The 21445-nt window shown below is 35.3% G+C and overlaps 1 protein-coding gene across 1 annotated transcript in view; it reads left to right on the top strand.

The window, feature by feature from the left end:
- The first annotated feature begins 735 nt into the window (after positions 1–735).
- Positions 736–21445, top strand: part of LOC118201113 (ataxin-10) — a 77612-nt gene continuing 56902 nt past the window's right edge. Inside the window, exon 1 of the mRNA XM_085819321.1 lies at positions 736–1706. Within this exon, the coding sequence (XP_085675447.1) occupies positions 1576–1706 (131 nt within the window). The 5' untranslated portion in view covers positions 736–1575. The remainder of the gene's footprint in view (positions 1707–21445) is intronic.

Genomic DNA, 21445 nt, shown 5'->3' with positions numbered 1-21445 from the left:
TCTGTGTTGGCACACATACAATTTTTGTGTAGCGACTTCAGACGTGGATAATTTTCTCGAACACTATCGTTTGTTTTACTGGCGTCGCTGAATTTTGCGATGAATGCATCACATTTATTTCCGAGTATCACCTTCCAGATTTTTCATACTGTTAATGTATACATCAGCAGTGAATTATTCTCCTCTTTCCTCAGATACCCTACGGTGATAAACAATAACCATTCACTAAAGATATTGCGTAAATTTCCACTCATAATAATTTAAATTGCGAAAATCTCACAATTAGCACCTAAACACACTATTCAGAACGACAATTCTTTCGAAAGCGCGCCGTAGTATTCAAAAGTGGGGTACGCCGTCTCGCCAGGTGAAACTAGTCGATATTTCCGTGACGTCAAAAATTCGAAAAGGGGGCTAGGGTTTGGAAATACGCGTCCGGCGCCTTGGAGCTGCGCTTCGGCGAGAAATGTTTAAAAGACTACAGCAGGCTCCAATTAAAATCCCGTCAACAGAAGCTCACCGAAACACTTCAGGAGCTCGCCACGGATGTTGAAAGGCTGTCACGTCACGCCTTTTCGGAGTGCCCGACAGAAACAAGGGAAATCCTTTCCCTGCAATATTTCATCGATGGCATCCGGGACCCTGAAATACAGAAAGCACTGCGAATGGCGGATGTTAAAGGTCTGAAAAGCGCTTTAGTGTACGCCTTGAAATTTGAGGCAGCCCAGCAAGTCACTCGTAGAGACCGCCACCCAATCAGAGCTGCTCATGTCCAGGAACCAAGGGATCAAGTTACTGTTCGTCTAGACGATATAACCAGACAACTCAATGACTTAAGAAGAAATATCAGTGAAAAGAGACCGACCTTAAAATGTTGGAACTGCAGGCTGAAGGACACATACGACGAAACTGCAGAACACCCCAGGGTACGGATGTTAAGACCGCTCCTAACAAACAGCAGGGAAACTACCAAAATAAGCTGTTTCTCCCCGTTTTGGCGTTTAGGCTGTTCTCCGAACCTTATCTGAATATTATTTTCTGGAAAAACGTTCTTTCATAATAGTAAACAGATTGACAGAACAGCAACTGCTACATTTTCTAAGGCTAGGAAAAGTGCTAAGTTTCATAAATTTGCAGTGCTGAGAAATAAAACTATGGTAAATGGAAATAATTTGCATAAATGCGAGTATTAGTATTTATCCCGAATTAAGATCTTCTAAAGTCATCGGAGGTCTTTGTGAATACTTCGGAAATTTTCTGAAATTAAAAATACGTAAATAACATTTTTATTCGGGACTGTTGTTTTCGCTGATAAATCCAGGATAAATCATCACTCTTTCCACATTGCACAAAATCATAAAAAATGGTTAGACGATGCACCAATGAGAGGCTACAGTCGGTTGACACTTGTCGCTGATTTCCAGAAAGTTGTGTATGATGAGTAGTCATTCAACTTCGTGTTAAAGCTGATCAACAGAGCAATTTTTTTTTACAGTTTAGCTTAGTGTGTCACTGTTATATTGAAATATTTTTGCATTTCATTTATATGAAGAAGTTAATTTTCACGAATGAATAATGGAGTGTGATCTTGGTGTGGAGGAGATTATACAGAAGTTAGATAAATTATATGAAAATAAGTTAGATTTGAAGTGTATAAATAATCTTTTCCAAGAACTTACAAATTTAATGAAAACCGATAAATTTAGGTAAGTTAATTAAACGGTAACAAATTTTTACTTTGTGAATAATTTAAATGTTAGTAACGTAAATGATAACCAACATGAATTTCAAAATAAATTATATGTAGAATATATTCTGTTTCATGATGTGTAAACAACACATCCACTCCAATTTAGCATTTACGGTGGCTCCAGCACTTTGAATTTTTGTATTCTTTAATGAACATAAAAACTAAAATAAATTTAAAAAAATAAAGGCTTTTATTTTAATCGTATATAAGTCGAAAAGTTTTTTTATAGTAAATACATTTTTGGAAAGATGAAAATTGAATTCAAAAATCAATATCATTTAATGAGAAAAAATAATCGGACACTTTTAGTAACAGCCACAAACGACAAAAACTTACATAGTTTTTGCTTCTTAATGTCTTGTAGGATTACCTTTACACTTAATCACTTCATTTAATCTTTTGGGCATTGACTTCATAATTTTTTGTTATTTTTGGACTTATTTTATGCCACTCTTCAATCACTACTTTCAGTTGCTACCACGATGATATCTCTGTTTTTGAATTTTCGATTTGGTGAAAGTTTACAATTGGGTGCCCCTTGTTGTTTGGCAATTCTTTTTGGAATCCAAGATCGGTGCCAGGAAAGCACAATTTCAAGATGACTGCTACGCAAAATCAAATTAAGAAGTCAAAGAATTGCACAAACTCTGTGTCTATGTACACATTGATCTGTTTTCACTTAAAAAAACATCCTAGAATTGCACAAACTAGGCATTGCGCACTGCCTTAAATTTGTCAATCTATTTTCATTTAAATAAAATCAGGAAGCTAAAATAAAGCTATCATGGTAACCAGAAATGAGGTTTCATCGCCAAAATTTAAAAAAAAATTGTCGCTAATCGAAGGGGCACCCAATTCTACACTAGCGCCTTCGATTCTAGTTCCTACCAAATATGTCCAATAGGATTAATATCTGGTGATTGGGGTGGTGCTTTAATTACTTCTGGACACTTATATAACAGCCAGAGTCTAACATTGTGCACAGTATGCATTTGATCATTGTCCTCGTAGAATTTTCAAAACTATTTTGGTTGATCTTTACAATATGGTAACTGGTAGTTTGGCGACATTTTGGAGGCGATAAAGGTTACTACCTGGGACTTTGGTAATAATGTGAGCAGTGGTTAATCTTTACAATATAGTAACTGGTAGTTTGGCGACATTTTGGAGGCGATAAAGGTTACTACCTGGCACTTTGGTAATAATGTGAGCAGTACTCAGTTCCGATTACGCATTATTTTGTGTGAGGGAAATGAGAGATCATGGGATATGTCATGTGATATTAATGGACGATACGGTTCTTTAATCGGAAAAGGGGGGAAATCGGGAAAAAATCTAGAAATTTTGTATTTGGCTTTATTCTGTGTTGTGTGAAACAGTGTTCGTGAATTTTTGGATCCCATGGCCGTAACTAAAGTGAATTCGAAATGGATATTTATGTATGTATTAATTTAATGTATGTGCTCATTTATATTTTAAGTAGTGTTTTTGAATTTAATTATATTTTAATGAAATGATAGTTATTTTGTGAATTTTATGTTTGTAGGAATTTGGTATACGTTTTAGTTGAAGTAAACGTGCATGGAAATAATTTAAATATTTGAGACTAAGTATTTGTAATGCTTGCGGTATGAATTCTTTGGTGACATGTATAATGTAATAGATGATTTAGATGTAAAAGTTTTTGGATATTTTATTTATTTTATATGTGGAAATGTTCATATTTGTAAAGGGTAAATACTTTTTCGCGATCAGGTAATTTCATATATGTTCTTTTTACCGGGTTTAAAGATTGAGAAAATTGTCATGTATTTTCGTGAAATTTTTCTAATTTATGAGAAAAAAGCTTTCTTTTTATCTACTGAACACTTCTTCCAACAATCTACTAGCCGAATTACACTTATGCTAGAAATTTTATCTAACAAAACTGCTTAATCATGACAAATATTCACTGCAAAATTGGGAAAAAGTGCACAATACCATACTCCTTACGCGTTTTTCAAAATAACACATAAACCATGTACACGCCGACTTATTTTTACTTAAAAAAACATCCCAGAATTGCACAAAAATGGCATTGCGCACACTCTTCACTATATCCATGTACACTGCTTTTTTCTCATAAATTAGAAAAATTTCACAAAATACATGACAATTTTCTCAATCTTTAAACCCGGTAAAAAGAACATATATGTCAGAATACGGTTTCCGGTTGATCTTTGGATTATAGTAACTTGGCGATTTTTTGGCGACCAACTCTGCTAAAGCAACCCTCTATTTTTTTTTCGCCGCCATTTTGTCTTCACAAAGTAAAGACATGTTTCTTTTCTTTTTATCGGGTGCATGATTCTGGGAAATTTTGAATCATGGGATGTTTTGTAAGCATTTTTGTGGTGTGTGTTAGTTTGATTCTTTAGGCGGTAGAATGGTCGAATGTAGTAAGATTAATTTGAAGTTTCTGTATGATTTGGAGCGAAAAGGGAAAAGAGTTCAAATTGACTGGTGTGTAAATGAAGGTTTACTTAGTAGCCATTATAAGTGTCCTGTATGTAGGAGGATATGTGTCTAGTCGAACGTAAAATCCATTTAGATGGATTTGAATGGGTTTGTAGGAAGAAAGGTTCAGATGGTCACTATATGAAGAGTTCGATCAGAAAGAGTACCTGGTTCGAATAATTTTGTTTGTTCATTTGAGTATCATTGATATTTTGATTTTTACATGGCTCTGGGTGTACGAAGCGAACTCGAAAATCATGGTAAGTGAATTTTGCTATTGGTAGTGCTTAAATGTATAACGTGTTTTTCCTTTTTTATGTTAGTTTGTTTGATTTAAAATGTATTTTATTGAGATTATGTATATTTTGTTTGCCTATATTGTAGAATTTGGTGCTCCTTTCACTTTTTAAGTGAAAATATATCGATGTATACATGGACAAAGTAAACGGAGTATGCAATGCAAGTTTGTGCAATTCGGGGATTTTTTTTTTAAGTGAAAATAGGTCGACATGTACATAGATAAAGTCAAAGGAGTGCGCAATGCCATTTTTGTGCAATTCGGGGATTTTTTTTTAAGTGAAAATAAGATGATGTGTATATGGATACCGAGTTTGTGCAATGCTTTGTCTTGTTATTTTGGTTTTGTGTAGCGGCAATTTTCGTCGCTTCGCAAGCAATTATGAGTCAAATAATTGTACAAAAGCAGTATCCATATACTGCCAAAAATCGCCAAGTTTCGCCAAAGGTTACCCTAAACTATACTTTTACCCACTTTTTTTTAGTTGGGCGTGTTTTGTTTCATCAATTGTGTGAAAGCGAGTCGAAGTTTTTGGTTATGATATCCTGCTCATCGTGTTTCTCTTATTACAGTTTCTGGATTAACACATATTCCATAAAATTACGAAGTTCCGTAACAAGTTTTTTAGGAGCACTCTCTTGGATTCCTTTTAATATTTCTTAGAATAAAGTGTTTCATTCCTTGAGGTAACTTAGATGGTCTTCTTTTTGTTTTGAATACAATTCTGTATCTAATAATGCTTAATAATAGACATAGTTGTAAAATCACTTATACCACTAAATAATATAAAAAATTGTAAAATCACTTAATGGCAATTTTTCTAAATAGGCAATTTTTCTAATAGGTTTCCCTTTCTTTTGCTACAAATCAATAACTAATCTCCAGGTTTTTAGCGATATTTTCTTTCATGACCAAGCCATTGCAAGAAAACATTAAAATGACAAATGTTTTCTATAAAGAAAATTCGAATTATAAAAGCAAACAATTTTCAGAGTTTTACTCAGCTTCTTTATCTAAACTAATTTTGTAAAATTTTGTCTTTTATTTATTGCAGATGATTTTAATTAGAAATTATGAAAATGTCCAGTTAATTTTGTTGTATCTTTTTCTTCCATTTCAGTTTAAAATGCTAATTTTTAAATTTACTATTTCATTTTTTCAAATTTATTCAGTACAAAGAGATGGATAAGGAAATATGTATTCAAAGGAAAGATATTCCTTATTAGTTTACTATAAAGCTTTTGTCCTATTACTTACAAAAGTTAAAATATTGTTTTGCTTGATCATTTTTCTGATACTCTGTATATTAACACTAACAATATTGCAAAACTGAAAAAATTAGGAAATTAAATTTTCTTCTGTGCACAGAATATGATCTTTGAGTGACTGTTTCTGAATTTGTTAGCAAGATGTAAATTATGTTAATAGATGTAGGTATATTACCTCTTTTCGGTAATATTCTGTTATTAGAAACAGATTTAGAAATGTGTAGATTTATATGCATGTATATATATATATACGCACTGTAACGTCGTCAGCTATTTTCCCACGGGCTCCCACGAAGTCTGGGAAAAGGAGACTTCAAATGGGCGCCAGATGACCACCCTGATGACACTTACGAATTCTTGAGGTCGAACGTGACACCCAACAAGTGCGGAAAGCATATTGTTTTTACGAAAGGAGAAAACTTTCATACAAGTTCTCACGGGTTGTGGAGTGTCCATTGTGTGTATGCGATAGACTGTCGCCAACTCCCTGTTTCTCGAAATAATTTAGATAGACCTCCCAAAAAGACGTTATGAATTTTCCCACGGAAAATTTCAGTTTCTCAGGCTGTCAAGACAGTATCTGAGAACAAATCAGCGCCTGTTAACCAATGGAGAGATGCTCCAAAAAAGACGTTTAGCGAATCACTGCAGCAGACGCACAAGACACGCCCAGAAAACCTGGACATAAAAACAGTGAGTGAAAATAATTAGAGAGATTTTTAGTCTGCAGAATACACACTCGTTGCGTAGAGAAGAGAGAGCCTTTCTCTTGTATTTTACAGCTCTTCCCGAGTCGCTAGTAAGCTTTAGAGAGCCCCTTTCTCTCTTGTGTATTTTACGGCTCGTCCCGAGTCGCTACTAAGCTCTGTCAAGAGCGGAAAAAGAAACCCTCAAAGAAGCGTAGCCGGACTTTTTCTCCGCTACCTCTGTTTGAACTCAAGTGATTATCGTTTCCTATTGTAAACGGACTACTTTGCTAAGCAAACTACTTTGTTATGATAAGCAGTTGAACTTACCTTAAAATTCAGTTTGTGAAATTTAACACTTACCTTTATTTACGCTACCAATAATAAAAACCTGACTGTTCTAAAGTCGCTACAGCTAGAAGGTATGTGTTAATTGGTGGCAGCGGTGGGATCGTAAAAACCCAATAGACAAGACGTGATCGTTTTGGAGAACCGTCCCGGTTCTTATCTTCATTCAGAATCAGCCGATTCTAGCAGTGGAAAAGAATTCTTTCGCAATAAAGTTTGGAGAGTTTAACCAGCAGCTGAAAAAGGATCATCAATGAGAAGCGTTCGTGAAGAATCAACTACTACAAAGACTAGTTCCGGAAGTGCCTGGGAAAGAGTGTGAAGTAAAATTCTCCCTCGGGTGTAAAGACAAGACATAAGAAGTCCAGACAAGAGTGAAGTGTTGTGAATTCGCGTTTGGTGTTTACCACCCTCTGTGCAGTGAAAGTGCTTTTGGTGTTTAGTGAAAGAAGAATCGCCCAGTCGACTATTGTTCAATTGGTTTCCTTCTTCGGTCATTGAATCGCGTGTGCAAATAGAAAAGAAAGGAAAGAAGAGCTGTTATTTTTTTGTCTGCAATGGGTAAGTTGATATGGCATTATCTTTTTAAAGAGGCATTTTAATGGAGTTTGTCTTTTGTGTATCGAAATTATATGTTTAAATGGTTACTCGTAAATGTTTTGTTTTTGATGAGTAGAGAATTTTATAATAGTATTTTCAACCTTTAGAAAGCACGCATCAGTTGTAAATTGAGTCAATAAGTATTGCTCTTTGTGACTAATATTCTTTTGCCAATAAGTATTTAGCAAATTTTTTTTTATATACTGCATTAAGTATGGTTATGTGTTAAGCTGCAACAGATTATTTAAGAAATGCTTAATTTACTTTAATTTTTTTCCCTATGTTGCTAATGGTACGTATTTTATGTCATACATACCATAAATTGCATTGCTATGTTGTTTTACTGTAGTACTTCTGGATAGTGTGAAACTTTCAGAGTAGACAAACTGGTACCTTTAGTTTTATTTTATTGTATCACTTTAAAATTTTGTCACTGGCAAAATGTCATATCTTGGCAAGGGTAGAAAGCAAGACCTCATAAATCTGTCTGTAGAATTAGGTCTAGAAGTTCCCCCAAATGCAAAAATACAAGATCTTAAAAACCTCATTGTACAGAGCCCTCAGTATGACGAAAAATTCGTCGAGGCAACACTAGAGTCGATTATCGAAGCGCGAATCGAACAACATAGACTCGAAGAAGCCGAAGAGCGTAAACTTGAAAGGGAAAGGGAGAGAGAATTTGAATTAGAACGTCTAAGGTTGACAAACGCCAATAATGGCAGAGAAAATTCTCAAAATAATATTCCGAGATCTATGAGAGATTTGCAAAATTTAATGCAGAGATATAATCCCGAATTATGGGATATTTCGCTTTACTTAGCAATGTTTGAGCGTCAGGCTCGCAAAGCGAAGGTAGAGGAAGGAGACTGGGTGTCACATTTGATGGCTGTATTGCCAATGGACATTGTTTCTATTATTCTACGAGAGCCGGACCAGGAGCTAGATAATAACTCCTACGTAAAGAAAATTCTTTTGCAGTGGTTTAAGTTGAACCCAGAGGCGTTCCGCGTCAAATTTGTTCAACACCAGCGTCGTGCGGGTAGTTTATATAAAGACTTTGCTTTCGAGTTAAAAAACTATCTAGATGAATGGTTAAACGGAGTAGACGTACGAGATTTCGATGCGCTAAAAGACTTAATGTTGACGGATCAAAGTAAACGTCGAGTAAACAGCGAAATTCGCGAACACTTCGTGGATGAGTGGCCGAGTATAATATCTTCTGCCGAACTAGTGAAGAAATTAGATGAATATAAAGCAGTACGAAAGTCCGTAAAAAAACCAACAGGTTTTACTAAAAATACCGAACAGTATTCAAATATTAAAGGAAAAAAGGAGAATTTTCAGATCGAGTACGTCGCCATGATAATGTTTCAAAAGAAAAAACTGCGGAGAAATGGAAGTCAGGTGTTTTCGAAAAACGGAGAATACCTAGATGTTATGAATGTAATTCAGATAGTCATCTCCGACCTCAGTGTCCTCGGTTAAAAAGACAAAAGGCCGCTGAAGCTGTAAACAAACTAGGCACTTCAGAATCTCCAGATACATGGCTAGCTCCCTATATGAGTATAGCAAGAGTAAATAATCGAGAAATGCCTGTACTCCGAGATACTGGCTCCACTATCGATCTGATCGGATGGGACCAAGTAACACATCAGATGCTTCTAGGAGAGACAGTGTGGGTTAAGCAGCCGCTAGATTTACATCATTGGTGTTTACCCTTGGCTCGAATTGAATTAGAGGGAGAGAACTTTGGGAAAGTCATTACTAAAGCCGCAGTGATTAGCTCCGACCTGAATCAAGAATATTATCTGCTGGGAAATCGAACAGCCCGATTGATAGAACAGAATAAAATGCAGCCCCATAAAATCACTAGATGAATGGTCAAATGAAATCACTAGATGAATGGTCATGACTCGCAGTCAAATGAAAGCTTGCAGCAGGAAAGAAAATTCCCCTAGCCAAGGTCCAGAGAACAAAGAAGTTGAGCGCCCCGCGGGGCGAATGAATGACGAGGAGGAGGGTGAAATTTTCTCCGTCCAGTCAGCTAACGCCCGAGGCAAAGAAAGGGTGAAGTGTCCTCACCGTTCGGAGAACAGGTCAAGAAATGGACAAATCAAGATAACAAAAGCGATCATTAACCCACGAAGTGCATGGACTTCTTTAGATTTACAAAGAAAGCGAAACATTTCTAAGAAAAAAACGCTGGTCCGTCAGGACGAATTTTTGTCTGGAATCCCGGAAGAAAGAACTCGGAAAGAAAGAAGTGCAGGAAGACCCCCAGAGCGTTTCCATTCACGATGTGCTGTTCGGAAATCTGAAACTGAACATCGAAATCGAACAGATCACTGGCAAAGTAGTTTTCAAAATAGAAACACAAAATATTTAGCCATAAGTGGGAAACCCACAGACATAATGAAAGCTCATAGGTGCGAAAACGCACCAAATGAATTGAGATTTAATCTGAATTAGGTACCAATAGGAGCCGACAACTTGTTTTGAGTACAATAATTTTTTGTTTGTTTTGTTTATTGTAGTATTTTGTATTTGTATATTGAGTGTTGATCCTTTTAGAATTACTTAGGATTTATTGTGTTTCTTAGCTTTATAGTACAGTTGCAACCTTATAACTTTGAGGTAGTTTACCGCCCAGGCAAATTGAATAAAAATGCTGATGGGCTGAGTCGTTTTGAATCGGGCGAAGCATAGAGTGTAAAGAGGTGATCATGCTAGTTTCTTATCTGAATAAGTATTTTGTATACAGTAAAAGTGTAATATAAGAATATATCATCAGTTATTTTGTCCCTTTGTTAAGAATATTTGTGATGTGTATGTGAATATATATATATATATATATGTGTGATTCTGATTTTAAATATTCCATTAATTCTTGCCTCTAAAGTTTAATGCCTTATTGACTTATATGTGAACTTTTCAATAGTGACATTACTAGTACTGTTATTAATCAATGTAGCTGTGTTCCTGTAAAGGTGTGTTTGAAAGTGTTATCGAGAGAACAGTTTATTTCGTGTCATTTTTTAAGTTAGCAAAATGATGAGGAGAACTTTCCTCTTCGTTTCAACTCGAGAAAAGTTCTTCCGAAGGGGGAAGGAATCTATAGCTGTAACGTCGTCAGCTATTTTCCCACGGGCTCCCACGAAGTCTGGGAAAAGGAGACTTCAAATGGGCGCCAGATGACCACCCTGATGACACTTACGAATTCTTGAGGTCGAACGTGACCCCCAACAAGTGCAGAGAGCATATTGTTTTTACGAAAGGAGAAAACTTTCATACAAGTTCTCACGGGTTGTGGAGTGTCCATTGTGTGTATGCGATAGACTGTCGCCAACTGCCTGTTTCTCGAAATAATTTAGATAGACCTCCCCAAAAGACGTTATGAATTTTCCCACGGAAAATTTCAGTTTCTCAGGCTGTCAAGACAGTATCTGAGAACAAATCAGCGCCTGTTAACCAATGGAGAGATGCTCCGAAAAAGACGTTTAGCGAATCACTGCAGCAGACGCACAAGACACGCCTAGAAAACTTGGACATAAAAACAGTGAGTGAAAATAATTAGAGAGATTTTTAGTCTGCAGAATACGCAGTCGTTGCGTAGAGAAGAGAGAGCCTTTCTCTTGTATTTTACGGCTCTTCCCGAGTCGCTAGTAAGCTTTAGAGAGCCCCTTTCTCTCTTGTGTATTTTACGGCTCGTCCCGAGTCGCTACTAAGCTCTGTCAAGAGCGGAAAAAGAAACCCTCAAAGAAGCGTAGCCGGACTTTTTCTCCGCTACCTCTGTTTGAACTCAAGTGATTATCGTTTCCTATTGTAAACGGACTACTTTGCTAAGCTAGCTACTTTGTTATGATAAGCAGTTGAACTTACCTTAAAATGCAATTTGTGAAATTTAACACTTACCTTTATTTACGCTACCAATAATAAAAACCTGACTGTTCTAAAGTCGCTACAGCTAGAAGGTATGTGTTAATTGGTGGCAGCGGTGGGATCGTAAAAACCCAATAGAGAAATAAAGACGTGATCGTTTTGGAGAACCGTCCCGGTTCTTATCTTCATTCAGAATCAGCCGATTCTAGCAGTGGAAAAGAATTCTTTCGCAATAAAGTTTGGAGAGTTTAACCAGCAGCTGAAAAAGGATCATCAATGAGAAGCGTTCGTGAAGAATCAACTACTACAAAGACTAGTTCCGGAAGTGCCTGGGAAAGAGTGTGAAGTAAAATTCTCCCTCGGGTGTAAAGACAAGACATAAGAAGTCCAGACAAGAGTGAAGTGTTGTGAATTCGCGTTTGGTGTTTACCACCCTCTGTGCAGTGAAAGTGCTTTTGGTGTTTAGTGAAAGAAGAATCGCCCAGTCGACTATTGTTCAATTGGTTTCCTTCTTCGGTCATTGAATCGCGTGTGCAAATAGAAAAGAAAGGAAAGAAGAGCTGTTATTTTTTTGTCTGCAATGGGTAAGTTGATATGGCATTATCTTTTTAAAGAGGCATTTTAATGGAGTTTGTCTTTTGTGTATCGAAATTATGTGTTTAAATGGTTACTCGTAAATGTTTTGTTTTTGATGAGTAGAGAATTTTATAATAGTATTTTCAACCTTTAGAAAGCACGCATCAGTTGTAAATTGAGTCAATAAGTATTGCTCTTTGTGACTAATATTCTTTTGCCAATAAGTATTTAGCAAATTTTTTTTTATATACTGCATTAAGTATGGTTATGTGTTAAGCTGCAACAGATTATTTAAGAAATGCTTAATTTACTTTAATTTTTTTCCCTATGTTGCTAATGGTACGTATTTTATGTCATGCATACCATAAATTGCATTGCTATGTTGTTTTACTGTAGTACTTCTGGATAGTGTGAAACTTTCAGAGTAGACAAACTGGTACCTTTAGTTTTATTTTATTGTATCACTTTAAAATTTTGTCACTGGCAAAATGTCATATCTTGGCAAGGGTAGAAAGCAAGACCTCATAAATCTGTCTGTAGAATTAGGTCTAGAAGTTCCCCCAAATGCAAAAATACAAGATCTTAAAAACCTCATTGTACAGAGCCCTCAGTATGACGAAAAATTCGTCGAGGCAACACTAGAGTCGATTATCGAAGCGCGAATCGAACAACATAGACTCGAAGAAGCCGAAGAGCGTAAACTTGAAAGGGAAAGGGAGAGAGAATTTGAATTAGAACGTCTAAGGTTGACAAACGCCAATAATGGCAGAGAAAATTCTCAAAATAATATTCCGAGATCTATGAGAGATTTGCAAAATTTAATGCAGAGATATAATCCCGAATCATCGGATATTTCGCTTTACTTAGCGATGTTTGAGCGTCAGGCTCGCAAAGCGAAGGTAGAGGAAGGAGACTGGGTGTCACATTTGATGGCTGTATTGCCAATGGACATTGTTTCTATTATTCTACGAGAGCCGGACCAGGAGCTAGATAATTACTCCTACGTAAAGAAAATTCTTTTGCAGCGGTTTAAGTTGAACCCAGAGGCGTTCCGCGTCAAATTTGTTCAACACCAGCGTCGTGCGGGTAGTTTATATAAAGACTTTGCTTTCGAGTTAAAAAACTATCTAGATGAATGGTTAAACGGAGTAGACGTACGAGATTTCGATGCGCTAAAAGACTTAATGTTGACGGATCAAAGTAAACGTCGAGTAAACAGCGAAATTCGCGAACACTTCGTGGATGAGTGGCCGAGTATAATATCTTCTGCCGAACTAGTGAAGAAATTAGATGAATATAAAGCAGTACGAAAGTCCGTAAAAAAACCAACAGGTTTTACTAAAAATACCGAACAGTATTCAAATATTAAAGAAAGGAAAAAAGGAGAATTTTCAGATCGAGTACGTCGCCATGATAATGTTTCAAAAGAAAAAACTGCGGACAAATGGAAGTCAGGGGTTTTCGAAAAACGGAGAATACGTAGATGTTATGAATGTAATTCAGGTAGTCATCTCCGACCTCAGTGTCCTCGGTTAAAAAGACAAAAGGCGGCTGAAGCTATAAACAAACTAGGCACTTCAGAATCTCCAGATACATGGCTAGCTCCCTATATGAGTATAGCAAGAGTAAATAATCAAGAAATGCCTGTACTCCGAGATACTGGCTCCACTATCGATCTGATCGGATGGGACCAAGTAACACATCAGATGCTTCTAGGAGAGACAGTGTGGGTTAAGCAGCCGCTAGATTTACAGCCCTGGTGTTTACCCTTGGCTCGAATTGAATTAGAGGGAGAGGACTTTGGGAAAGTCATTACTAAAGCCGCAGTGATTAGCTCCGACCTGAATCAAGAATATTATCTGCTGGGAAATCGAACAGCCCGATTGATAGAACAGAATAAAATGCAGCCCCATAAAATCAATGCTGTTATGACTCGCAGTCAAATGAAAGCTTGCAGCAGGAAAGAAAATTCCCCTAGCCAAGGTCCAGAGAACAAAGAAGTTGAGCGCCCCGCGGGGCGAATGAATGACGAGGAGGAGGGTGAAATTTTCCCCGTCCAGTCAGCTAACGTCCGAGGCAAAGAAAGGGTGAAGTGTCCTCACCGTTCGGAGAACAGGTCAAGAAATGGACAAATCAAGATAACAAAAGCGATCATTAACGCACGAAGTGCATGGACTTCTTTAGATTTACAAAGAAAGCGAAACATTTCTAAGAAAAAAACGCTGGTCCGTCAGGACGAATTTTTGTCTGGAATCCCGGAAGAAAGAACTCGGAAAGAAAGAAGTGCAGGAAGACCCCCAGAGCGTTTCCATTCACGATGTGCTGTTCGGAAATCTGAAACTGAACATCGAAATCGAACAGATCACTGGCAAAGTAGTTTTCAAGATAGAAACACAAAATATTTAGCCGTAAGTGGGAAACCCACAGACATAATGAAAGCTCATAGGTGCGAAAACGCACCAAATGAATTGAGATTTTATCTGAATTAGGTACCAATAGGAGCCGACAACTTGTTTTGAGTACAATAATTTTTTGTTTGATTTGTTTATTGTAGTATTTTGTATTTGTATATTGAGTGTTGATCCTTTTAGAATTACTTAGGATTTATTGTGTTTCTTAGCTTTATAGTACAGTTGCAACCTTATAACTTTGAGGTAGTTTACCGCCCAGGCAAATTGAATAAAAATGCTGATGGGCTGAGTCGTTTCGAATCGGGCGAAACATAGAGTGTAAAGAGGTGATCATGCCAGTTTCTTATCTGAATAAGTATTTTGTATACAGTAAAAGTGTAATATAAGAATATATCATCAGTTATTTTGTCCCTTTGTTAAGAATATTTGTGATGTGTATGTGAATATATATATATATATATATGTGTGATTCTGATTTTAAATATTCCATTAATTCTCGCCTCTAAAGTTAATGCCTTATTGACTTATATGTGAACTTTTCAATAGTGACATTACTAGTACTGTTATTAATCAATGTAGCTGTGTTCCTGTAAAGGTGTGTTTGAAAGTGTTATCGAGAGAACAGTTTATTTCGTGTCATTTTTTAAGTTAGCAAAATGATGAGGAGAACTTTCCTCTTCGTTTCAACTCGAGAAAAGTTCTTCCGAAGGGGGAAGGAATCTATAGCTGTAACGTCGTCAGCTATTTTCCCACGGGCTCCCACGAAGTCTGGGAAAAGGAGACTTCAAATGGGCGCCAGATGACCACCCTGATGACACTTACGAATTCTTGAGGTCGAACGTGACCCCCAACAAGTGCGGAGAGCATATTGTTTTTACGAAAGGAGAAAACTTTCATACAAGTTCTCACGGGTTGTGGAGTGTCCATTGTGTGTATGCGATAGACTGTCGCCAACTGCCTGTTTCTCGAAATAATTTAGATAGACCTCCCCAAAAGACGTTATGAATTTTCCCACGGAAAATTTCAGTTTCTCAGGCTGTCAAGACAGTATCTGAGAACAAATCAGCGCCTGTTAACCAATGGAGAGATGCTCCGAAAAAGACGTTTAGCGAATCACTGCAGCAGACGCACAAGACACGCCCAGAAAACCTGGACATAAAAACAGTGAGTGAAAATAATTAGAGAGATTTTTAGTCTGCAGAATACGCAGTCGTTGCGTAGAGAAGAGAGAGCCTTTCTCTTGTATTTTACGGCTCTTCCCGAGTCGTTAGTAAGCTTTAGAGAGCCCCTTTCTCTCTTGTGTATTTTACGGCTCGTCCCGAGTCGCTACTAAGCTCTGTCAAGAGCGGAAAAAGAAACCCTCAAAGAAGCGTAGCCGGACTTTTTCTCCGCTACCTCTGTTTGAACTCAAGTGATTATCATTTCCTATTGTAAATGGACTACTTTGCTAAGCAAACTACTTTGTTATGATAAGCAGTTGAACTTACCTTAAAATTCAATTAGTGAAATTTAACACTTACTTTTATTTACGCTACCAATAATAAAAACCTGACTGTTGTAAAGTCGCTACAGCACCTACGTATTATGTGTGTATACTCTGCACATATATGTACATACATACATACACACGTGCATACATACATACATTTCCGATCTCGATAGCAAAAAAGTACCAGTTTGTTTCAGCTAAAATTTACTTAATGTATCAATTAACCCTCTGAGTGGCAAGACCGGCTTTATCCGGCCATGAAATTTTTTGTCATTTGATACATACAACTTGAGATATTTTGCTTTCTTACTTTCTTTAATAATGTAAATGTAATCTTGGTTGATCTTTGGATTATGGTAACTTGGCGATTTTTTGGCGAAAATTTGGCGACCAACTCTGCTACAGCAACCCTCTATTTTTTTTTTCGCCACCATTTTGTCTTCACAAAGTAAAGACATGTTTCTTTTCTTTTTATTTACTGAACACTTTTTCCAACAATCTACTAGCCGAATTACACTTATGCTAGAAATTTTATGAAACAAAACTGCTTAATCATGATAAATATTAACTGGAAAATTGAGAAAAAGTGCACAATCATAAACTCCTTGCGCATTTTTCAGAATAGCACATACACATAAACCATTTACACGTCGACTTTTTTTTTACTTGAAAAAAATCCCAGAATTGCACAAAAATGGCATTGCACACACTCTTAACTTTATCCATCTACACTGCTATTTTCTCATAAATTACAAAAATTTGCACGAAAATGCAAAAATATTCTGTAAATCTTTAAACTTGGTAAAAAGCACATACAGTCAAAAGTCGTTAATCCGGACTCGTCGGGACTTCGGCGATTCCGGATTATCGATTTTTCCGGATTATAGATCATCAGTTTAAATCTGGTAAGATGGCATGCAGAAATTGTAAAATTAAAAATATGAAACTGTAATTTATGAAATAAAGATCAATTATGATCTAAAGGGTATCAAAATTTACAAAAAAAAAAAGCTTAATATTTATTTGTTTACTTTATTAAACATTTCTTTCAATGTAGGTTGTTTAAGTTGCTTTGTTTTTTACGTGATAGTACATTCTCTTTAATTCTATAAACAGACATAATTTCTTGTTCAGTTACAAAGTTCCGCTGTTCAAGTCCTATAATTGCTACGTCTACCAACTAATTTGTCAATCGAAATGTTTTCGTTTTCAATAATCTCTGTCACTTTCTTCGCTATCGGAAGCGAATTATAATGACGAGGAATTTGATTTAAATCATATCAAAGACGGAGTACATCGAGATGAAATACTACATTTAGTAAGGAATTATAAGCCAAATAAAATAAAAACATCTGCCCTGAAGATAAGGATAGTGCTGACAGATCAACTTCCAATTCATTGCGTGCCGCAGAGGCGGTGGGGGGTAAACGTTCCCCCCATTTCTAAATTCCTCAAGTAAATCATCCTCATTGCCATGTTCTAGTAACAATTTTTGCTAACACTATGCTTTTTACCAATAGCCCCTATAATACCATGTTTATGTCTTTCATTTTTTGTTTCTCAGTAGCTCTGTAGAATAGCATTTCTATTTTCAGATTTTAATTGCACTTCTCCCTCATAATTCTTATAAAAAAAGAATGAAAATTAATTGATGTATAGTACGAAATTCTATTTTGTAAAAGGAAAAGTAACCACTCTTCCCATTTCTATTTCCTTAATCCAATACAAATTTATTAATTGGACAATCATTTCAATGTGTAGGAAGGAAGAAATCAACACTCACATCAATATGTCATATTGCTTCAATTATTTACAGTACAAGTACAAAGTCCAAAATCCAAACTTGTCAGGACTTTGACGATTCCAGATTGGGTATTTTTCTGGATCATCAGTTTAAAACTTATAAGATAACTGACAGTGAAAGTATAGTGAAGATAAGGATAGTGTCCAATTGATAGCGTGCCCGCGGCGTTAAAGATAAACAAACGTTAAAGTTTAGATAAACAAAGGATATGCCTTTATCCATTTTTTGCAGCAATTCCACTTTTTGTTTAATAAACTTCGAAATATATTTTCGCTTTGTAAATCCTTTACATATTAGTAAATATATATCAGAAATTCTATTTGACATAATTGAAAGTTCAAGCTTACTTTTATAAAACTGTTCTAACAGTTTGCAAAAAATAATAAGCTGGATCCAATTCGAAGATTAAGGAACAACGCAATCTGCAACATTAACTGAAATAGATAATTAGATAATTTTAGCTTAGCTTAAACCGTCTGTTATACATTAAACACGCACTCGTAAATGTATTTTGCGCACGCGTACAAACGTATTCGCAGCCGTAAAGGTATTATGCGCATGCGTCAACTCGAAGCATGAGCAGAAAGTTTTTAGCTTTGAGGTCCGGATTATAGATCATTCCAGATTATGGGTGTCCGAATTAATGACTTTTGACTGTATATGAAATTACCTGATTGTGAAAAAGTACATACCCTTTCCAAGGATGAACATTTCCACGTATAAAATAAATAAAATATCCAAAAACTTTTACCTCTAAATTATCTATTATATTATAAATGTCACCAATGAATTCATACATCAAACATTACAAATGGTTACAAATACTTAGTGTCAAATATTTAAATTATTTCCATGCACGTTTACTTCAACTGAAATGTATACCAAATTCCTACAAACATAAAATTCACAAAATAACTATCATTTAATTAAAATATCACTAAACCATGTACACGTCGACTTATTTTTACTTAAAAAAAAAATCCCAGAATTGCACAAAAATGGTATTGTGCACACTCTTCACTATATCCATGTACACTGCTTTTTTCTCATAAATTAGAAAAATTTCAGGAAAATGCATGAAAATTTGGTGAATCTTTAAATCCGGTAAAAAGAACATATATGAAATTACCTGATCGTGAAAAAGTATATACCCTTTCCAAAGATGAACATTTCCACGTATAAAATAAATAAAATATCCAAAAACTTTTACCTCTAAATTATCTATTATATTATAAATGTCACCAACGAATTCATACCGCAAACATTACAAATGGTTACAAATACTTAGTGTCAAATATTTAAATTATTTCCATGCACGTTTACTTCCACTCAAATGTTTACCAAATTCCTACAAACATATAATTCACAAAATAACTATCATTTAATTAAAATATAATTAAATTCAAAAACACTACTTAAAATATAAATAAGCACATACATTAAATTAATAAAAATTAGCTTACAATCCTAATTACTTTAAACTAAATCATTGCTAATAACAATTTTCCAATAATACCATATTTATTTACTCCTTACATTTAGAACAATGCATAAAAATAATATCCTCAAATAATTAAAAATACTAACTTACCTAATCTTCTTCAGAATCTTGATTATGTGGCGGATACACTTTTCTAATTGATAATTCTCCGCTAAATAAAAAGCAAAATTCTCTTTATCACTATGCCTCGGAATGCCGCTTTTTATAGCACTCCACGTGCCCTCTATTATATTCGTATGTGCACCTGCTTCAGGATCTTTAAAATGATATATATGGTTCACAGCAAGATGTTGAAAACCTTCATCCTCCAAACATACATATGATTTCCAGCAATCAGATATGATTATTTTACCCGGTAGAATATACTGTTTAATAAAACTTACTAAGAAATCTTTACTTCTATCTCGCACAACCTTAAAAAAACACTTATTACTACCCCTTTCAATCCCACTAAATACCCATTTCAAATTCACTTTAGTTACGGCCATGGGATCCAAAAATTAACCAACACTGTTTCACACAACACAGAATAAAGCTAAATACAAAATTTCCAGATTTTTTTTCAGATTCCCCCCCCCTTTTCCGATTAAAGAACTGTAATTCGTCCATTAATGTCACATGACATATCTCATGATCTCTCATTTCCCGCACTCAAAATAATGCGTAATCGGAACTGAGTACTTCTCACATTATTACCAAAGTCCTAGGTAGTAACCTTTATCATCTCCAAAATGTCGCCAAACTACCAGTTACCATATTCCAAAGATCAGCCGTAAACTTAATGAATGTAAGTTTATGACAATAGAAGCTAAAATAAGTAATTATATAAATTTATCTAATAAATGCTGCATAAATACAGGTCTTCATGACAAATACAAAAATCCTTGCTGCTCAGAATGTTAAGGAAACAGGATTTTTTTTTTTTTTTTTAAATCTTGAAATATATAATAATTTTGTGATGTATAACTAACTACATTCCCTCTAAAAGGTATTCTGTATTAGCTTTTCGGTGAAGTAAACATTGAACCGAAAGGGAATTTTTTTGTGTCACTGCACTTAGGAGCCTTCTAATAGACTATGTGAATTTATGTAGTGAAATATGTAATATAATGCTTTCCTAAAAACCACAGCCATCTTACGTATGCAGGCTGACTTCTGGTTGAGTGGTAATTATGGCCATCATCATGGTTATGAACTGAATACTGGTAATAATTACTGAATAGTGCTAATTATGTCTATCCTCATGGTTATGAACCATGGTGGTGCCTGTCTGTATGGGTCTTTTTATGGTTTTCCTATATATAACATGAATATGAGGAATTTTCCTCAGGATTTCCTGACATGCTCTTGTGTTTTTTCATATTCAAGTAAACAAACTGATATGGGCATATTTAGTTTCCTACATACATCTTAAATTTTATATTAAAAGAAAAACATTTATCTATTTTAAACCTAAGTATGATTTTTTCGTCATTTAATAATTTTTTGTTAAAGAAACCTTTGATACATCAAGCTATGTTTTATCCAAGTGATGGGGTATAAATGCATTTCATAAAGACAGTCCAATGATATGATTTTTTTAAAAAAAGGGTAGTGTTTTTGCATCTGCTGCTTGATTAAGTGAATATGTATTTCTGGGATTATTAAGTATGAGTAAGAAAAATGTTCTTCCAGAACTTTACGTTATATTCTTGGACTAAAGGAAATCTTTATAACTTTGAACTTATATTGGGTAAAAATATATATATGTTTGCCCCTTGGCAGTAATTGGTAATTTTTGGCAGAACACAGACACCGAGTTTGTGCAATTCTTTTTGACTTGTTATTTTGGCTTTGTGTAGCCACGACTTTTGTCACAAAAATCACAGCTATACAAATCCAAAATTACAAGTCAGAATTGCACAAACTTGCTATCCATGTACACATCAACATATTTTCACTTAAAAAAAAATCAGAGAATTGCTCAAACTAGGCATTGCGTACACTGTAGACTTTGTCCATGTATACATTGATCTATATTCACTTAAAAAGTCATCCTCTTCTTATTATGAATGTGCAGTTGCAGTATCTATGATTTTCAATTTAACAAAAAATATATATAATCTCAATAAACTACATTTTAAATCAAGTAATGAAATGCACAAAAAAGGAAATTCATCTTAGCACTACACAAAGGAAATACCCACTTACCTTATTTACAAATTTATGTGTCATCTTTCAAACAAAATTCCTTAACAGCATCCAAAAACTTCCTAAAATTATCTGAACAAGAATCTGTATACTGGGATCGCCACGTAAATTCATAAAATATCCTCCATAGTGACGATATCGTCCGACGT

The sequence above is a fragment of the Stegodyphus dumicola genome, chromosome 6 (assembly GCF_044657685.1).
Source record: "Stegodyphus dumicola isolate Sdum_Otavi_A_Nest chromosome 6, ASM4465768v1".
Lineage (NCBI taxonomy): Eukaryota > Metazoa > Arthropoda > Arachnida > Araneae > Eresidae > Stegodyphus > Stegodyphus dumicola.
Note: the sequence above shows the minus strand (reverse complement) of the source record. Positions and strands in the feature narration are given on the sequence as shown.